The sequence below is a fragment of the Olea europaea genome, chromosome 11 (genome assembly GCF_002742605.1).
Source record: "Olea europaea var. sylvestris chromosome 11, O_europaea_v1, whole genome shotgun sequence".
Lineage (NCBI taxonomy): Eukaryota > Viridiplantae > Streptophyta > Magnoliopsida > Lamiales > Oleaceae > Olea > Olea europaea.
This window is the reverse complement of record NC_036247.1, coordinates 28509351-28516136: the sequence shown is the minus strand read 5'-3', so window position 1 is coordinate 28516136 and position 6786 is coordinate 28509351. Positions and strand designations below refer to the sequence as shown.

General features: G+C 39.3%; 1 protein-coding gene and 1 pseudogene across 1 annotated transcript in view; one reads left to right on the top strand and one right to left on the bottom strand.

Moving 5' to 3' along the window:
- Positions 1-3777: 3777 nt before the first annotated feature.
- LOC111404667 lies at positions 3778-6489 on the bottom strand (annotated as a pseudogene).
- The window catches only part of LOC111404665, a 2477-nt gene continuing 2178 nt past the window's right edge, over positions 6488-6786 (top strand). The window contains exon 1 of the mRNA XM_023033439.1: positions 6488-6497. Within this exon, the coding sequence (XP_022889207.1) occupies positions 6488-6497 (10 nt within the window). The remainder of the gene's footprint in view (positions 6498-6786) is intronic.

Below are 6786 nucleotides of genomic sequence, written 5' to 3'. Positions count from 1 at the left end.
CTGATCCTCTGTCTCCTGAACTTCCTTCCTACTTCTTTCTAATGCTTCCTCATCAGTTACCCAACCTGTTGGAGGGGGTATTATTCTTGGAGGTGACCCATACTTTTCAGAGCAATGCACTCTCTTCTTCCTTTTGGGTGTCTCGTATAGTACGTAGAAATTGAAAGGACGCCCAGATGGTTCCCCCAACAAGTCTACTTCGCGAACTCCCTCTTGATGTAGTTGCTTAAACAGAGTATTGCGCGATACTCCTCTCTTTTTTCTTTCTGCTTCTAAGTCAATTTCTTCTTCAATGTCTGTCATCCCATCGTCCTCCTCGTCGTTGTAGGCCTCTCTAGAAGTCTGGCCTTCTTCACATACCAACACGCAGCTTCTCCTTCGTTGTCCTCCCTCTCTTCTTCTTTTTCCTTATTCTTGAATTCATTGGCCAATAGGTAATTATTGGCCACGACAGGAGGTAACGTACCGAATTGGATATCTAGGGGCTGATCTGGATCTTCTTCATCCCTTTTGTCTCGCTCGAACCTTGATCTCCCAGAAGAGGTTTCTGGCAGTTCCTTCATTGATTCATCCGTACCAGTCTCTTTACTACCTTTGAGGACGTTTTGATTGGCTTCCTTGAGTAGTTTAGGCGCTTTAGGATGTGGCACTCCCTGTTGCTGCCTCATCATCCGTCCGTAGTTTCGTTGGAAACGCCTTTGTTATGTCCTAGTCATCTCATCGAATGGTATTGCCCTTCCTGCATTGTACTGGAATGAATGCCATACATTTGGCCGGCGAGGTTGCGGCCTGAATGTTCTTCCATTCTCTGCTGGCCTAAACTGCCTCTCAAAAGGTGGTCCTCTATAGAATGATGTACCTAGCCCTCTACCAGGCTGAGTGTTTGAAAAGAAGGTAGGGCGATAAGGATGCTGCCATGTCCCTGGTTTCTCCGTATTTCCATTCACTTCTCTTTTACACCTTGCACACAGGACGTCTTCGTCCTTTTTTGGTTCTTTCCCCTTGATTCGTTTAAAGACGCTGGGATGTGGTCGAGAATCTTCTTCTCCATCATCTACGACCAATTTGAATTTTGGTAGCTTGTTCTTGAATCCAGATGTTACCATGTTTACTCCAAGTGGCTGTGGGAAAGGATTCTCGTCCACTGCCATCTTTTTCTTATCATCGAACGTAATTCGTCCTGATTTAATGGCATCCTGCAATACATGACGGAAAACCAAGCAATTGTTAGTCAAATGTGACCATGTATTATGCCACTTGCAATATTTTTTACCCTTAATTTGTTCAAGGTTTGGCAATTTGTGCTTATCGCTCAACTTTATCTGCTTATCGCTATATAATTTATCGAATATAAGATCAGCTTTGGTCACTTCGAACGAGAACGTTCTAGCCTTTATGTTTCCATCTTTTATGGGCTCATCTTTGCCCGATGGTCTGGGCTTGACCATTATGGGACAAGTATATGTATCCCCTTTGACCAATTCGGCCAAACACATTTCGGCCTGATCGTATAACTCGTCGTCGATGGTATGAACGTCAAAATTTGGGTCTTTGTAATAAGTCTCTTTACTAGAATTTTTCATTTGTTCTTCCTCTCTTATCAGTCGTTCATACCTAATCACATTCGCATTTAACTGGAAAAGGTCAGGAAATTCCTTGTCTTGAAACGTCTTTTTTAAATCAAAGCTCAAGCAGCCCTGAGCGATCTTGACAAATTCTTTTTCGGGCAGAGGTACAAAACACTTGCTTCTTGCCGTCTTGAACCTTTGGAGAAAACTTTCTATCCATTCGTTTGGCATTTGACGTAGATTCGCCAAATCAGCCAAAGTGACTTTAGACTCGATTTTATAAAACTGACCGTGAAACAACTGTTCCAGTTGTTGCCATGTTTGAACAGAGCTCACTGGCAAGTTGATGAACCAAGAGAAAGCTACTCCTGTTAACGAACTAGGGAAAAGTCTCATTTTATGGTAATCAGTTACATCACCACTTTGCAATGTGAATCGCCCTATGTGTTCTAGAGTAGACACCTCTCCTAAACCGGTAAACAGTGAGAATTCTGGCACTTTGTACCCTCTAGGCCATGGATATGCTTGATTTACCCAATTAGGATATGGCTTTGTGTACGTCGGCCTAATGACGGGACGTACCCCAAAAGCCATCTGATCCTGTACGATTCCCATAATCTGGTTCCTCAACATGACGTTGGGGTCATATGGAATTCCTACAGGTTGGTTAACTGGTTGATTTGCATGAGGCCTGATATTTGGTCCTTGATTGGCAACAAAATTACCATGATTATGGCCATTATCATTAGCCTGAACATCTATTCCCTCATTGCCACGTGGAATATTCTGTCCATTGTTTAGGACATTTTCTCTCACGTTTGGATTACCCCCCAAGTTAGGTATGCCACTACCATTGTTTTGATTTGGCACTGTAGTACCCCCTTGGTTTGAAGTATAGGGACCAGAAAGCGGTTATACCCCTTGATTCGGATTTAGAACCGAGGGATTATGTCCCACAATTGTCCTAGTTTGAAAATGGTTTGTAAGAGGTATAGCCGGTTGACATATTTGGCCTACTAACTTATTCATTGTTTCGTTTAACGTCTTTTGTTGTTTGGCCATGTTGTCATAGTGTGCATTCTCATTTTGAGTAAATCTCTCCATATTATGAATACTTCGAAGATTTACCTGTTCAACGACGTCCTGTGTGAGTTCTCCAAGTAATGCACGCATGGTTCGAGGACTCAACTCCGTCATTGGTTCGTAACGACTGTTACTGCTCTGATTCTGTCCATCTGTTCGTGGAGAGGCATGCTGCTCCTCATATTGCTCGATCACAGACTGGATTCCTCCCTGACTTGCTGCTTCCTTATCGAATCTCTGAGGCATATTGTTTCACCTTTTGTACTTTCAACACCTAACACCACTGTCCCACTAGGCGTGCCAAATTGTTTCGCACGGGTTAGTCGCTAACAATTAAAAAGGATCAGATGATTGTGTAAGGGACAAACCTCTTGAGACAAAGTCCCAAAAAGGGGTGTTCTTTTATTGGCGATGACTTTACAATTGGAAATGAAAAACAACGTACCTCCGAAGGGCGCAAGCACACGAGTTATTGAAAGGAAAGTGTTTAAGTCTAAAAACTAAGGAAATGAAAATTACATGTTCTCTGTTCGAGAGTTTTGGATTCGGTCCTCTGCTTCTATGTCCTTTCTTCCTTTTATACTTCATGAACGATCTCTTTGTGATCAACCGCCCTAAAAACTGCTTGATCGTCCTATAACTGCCCACTTTCTTCGTAATGGCCAACTTGTCATGAAAACTGCTTCCTTTAACTGCTACCATTACTCTTCATCGTTCAACCGCTTTCGATTGAATTCCTTGAATCGTGGAACGTGATAGGGCTGCTCTAATAACTGCTTTGATAACTGCACTTCTTGATAAGCACGACGCTTTGTGTTTGTTAAGACCTTGGGCGATTTGAAGGTTTGTGCGAGAATAGAGTAACAGCTCTGGGCGACTGTATGACACCCCATTCGCTCAAATTCTGGGTGACTTGCAATCTTGGGCGATGGCGTTACCGCGTTCTTGGGCCTCCTCATTTGGGCCTTCATCTTGATTTGTTCGATTGGGTTTCGTTCTTTGGGTTATCTGATTTGGGGATCCTCCAATTGGGCTTCACTCCTTGGGCTGTTCGATTTGGGTTGAATTTTTATATGTCAACACTTTCTGAAAAATACACTTATTTTGAGTTCAACTCAGTCTCAACTATCCAACAATCTGATCCTTAACTCTAAAGAATGTTCTCTTTACACTTTCTTCCTAAGATGGTTGCTATGGTAATCTTCTTCTCTCCAAAAATGGAGCACATTTGCAAAGCTTGCCATCGTCCCATCTTTCTCTTTTCGTACTAAACATGAATACTACATATTATACTACTCTCTGAAACAATATATAAAACTCGCTTCTCTCTCCTTCTCTACATTAATCATTGATGAACCTCTTTAATCCTATCGGCAGAATTGCAAATTCCACTGCAGCTCCAATCAAAGGAAGCAACACAAATGTTCCCTGCCTGAGCCTTCCACTCGTAATCTGTGGTCACATCAGCATTATTAACACCGACTGCTCTCGAGAGCTAAACTTAAGTTGGGATAGGCAGGGTGGGGTAGGGGCACGAAGATGAGAAGTTGCTAATATCTTACCAAGTGGCGTCCCACGACATAGTCTCCTGTCGTCAATGTGCTCCACATCCAATCCTATGAACCAACAAGACATCCCATCCTCATTTGCATATTCGTGCAGCACATGTCTAATACAGTAAAACTTGGATAGTTAAACAGACGGTATCGAAAAAAATAAAAATATAAAAAATAAAAAAGAAACTTCACCGTTCATAGATATATAGGAAGCCAAATCTTTTGAAATAGCATATATTTGTCCAGTACCAAATTTCCAGTATTCGGGTTCATGATATCTTACACCTCTACAGCAGAAATGGTAAAATGAATGGTTGTTGAGGAACCAAAAATGAAAGTCCAGGGAAAAACTAAAGATTATTTTTACGAATTGTTGCTTACTTTTGAGCAAGGACAGGACTAGATTTCACGCATCCAATGTACACCCTTGGTTTTGAAAGGTGCCTAGTTAGAGTTGCTGCAGTTTCGTTCAAAATATAGACACGAGAAATTTGAAAGAAAGTACAGAAGGAAAAGTATTAATTTAATTGTATAGTTTTTTAATTGTAAGCAAACTTTTTATGCTTAACTGAACATGTTCAAAATGAATGTAATGTTCTCAAATAACAACATGCATTTTTACCCATATTTACATGTACATCATCATCAACTTTCACATAGAAATCTGCATCTCAAAGTGCAACAGCAGTAGTAAAATAAGTCTTCGTCTTGGCCGAGAGTTCAAGGTACCCCTCACATGTTCCTAAACAACATTGCTTTAGTGAGCGAGAACCCATGTAGCATTCTTAAGTTACCATGAACGTCTATTCCGGTAACTTACGGAAAAAATAGAAAGAGCGACATGAGACAATCACACTACAAGTCTCAAAAAGTCCACATGTTTTTTGTCTTCTGCTGCAATAGCTCTATCAAGAACGCCATCTGATGTTGCACTGGTGGGCAGGTGGGAGAAATCAAATAGGAAAAAGACAGAAAATTAGACGCTATTCTTTTGTTAAAATGCACGTTAATAGAGAATAAAGACGTATTCGTCCACAAAGCGAATACTAATGCCCCTTTCTTCCTCAAGCCTCCTGTGTTTATCACCTGATTGCCGAACAAATTAGAATATTTCCATGAATTTAATATCATCAACAGAAAAAATTGAAATTGTTGAAGAAACATAAACAACTGCACCTTGAGCCATCCAATTAGTACGAACCGAGTCTCTTCTCTTCCTGCTACTAAAAGCAGTGTTTATGCCTACTACCATCAAGTATTTTCGTTTCTTCATCAATTCAAGAATCTTAAGGTCTTCTGATATGGGGAACCACTGAGCAAGGAATCTTGTATGGCCCTTGCTTCAGCCAGTTCCATTTCCAAATTTGAAATAGTTTTATCCAGTGTCCTGCACTTCGTATCCAGCCGTGAACTCTGCAATTCATCTAAAACATATCCATCTCTAATACAAGGGACTTACTGCATAGCATGACGAGTCTCTGAATCTTCTCCTAGATTCTTGGACTCGCCTTTTACATCCTTCAGACAAAATGAAAATAATAATGATAACTTGCAATGAACTTCTATGCTACATTATGTTTTTTCATATGTAATAGTGAAGATAAAATTTAGATACAAGTAATTCCCAGTACTCACTGTTGTTGGAACACAACTTTCTGCAACTAACTCAAGCTTTTCATCAGCGAACGTTGTTGACTTTGTTGAATCTTTAGCTAATGGCACTGCCCAAATTCTAAAACCAAAATGTCCCAATAAGTCTATGAAGCAAATTACTAAACAAATAAGTTTGCGTATTGTCTTGAGGTAAACGAAGAACTTGCAAAAGTAGCATTTTGATAAGAAAGATTGGATAATACTGGACAATTATAACCAGGATATACTTGCATAAGAACCTACATTTATATGTTGGAAAAAATTCCAACTTTGGGGCCACACATGTACATTTATTAGAATGTGTGGTGCTATTTTAAAGTAAATATAGTCGATAAAGTGATCCATTGGATTTAATTTTGGACTAATGGGTATTAAATTTTATGGGATTAAAGTGTGGAGACCAGAAGATGTTATTTTGAATTGATGAGGGGCCGATTTGAAATAACTTAAAGTTAATAACTGCTAATAGCAGTTATTTTAAAAATGGTTATGGTCCCCAATTTGAACTTGATTTTTTTATCGAATCTCTGCATCCCCATCAACAGAGACTTTTCAAGAAAAAAATCAAAAGGAAGGAAAATCACGTATCAATTGGAAGATCAAAACCCAATTAAAGCAGTAAGATTCATGGATCAAGGTATGTTTACGTTTTTTTTTTATTGTCTCTTTGATATCAACATGGAATTTATGATTTTATGAAAGGATTTTATGAATATGGTTCATTTCAATTTATGCAACAAGTGGTATCAGAGCCATCCATTGTTGAAATCTTTGAAAAATTGCAATAATTTAGTATTTTTTGGTTATTGTTATGGATCTTCCATGATGTTATGTGAAATTTAAATTTCTGCAATTTTTTTTTTTAAGATTTTCAAATTTAACTATTTGGATTCATTATTGTTGAATTTGAGAATTGTTTAGCATAT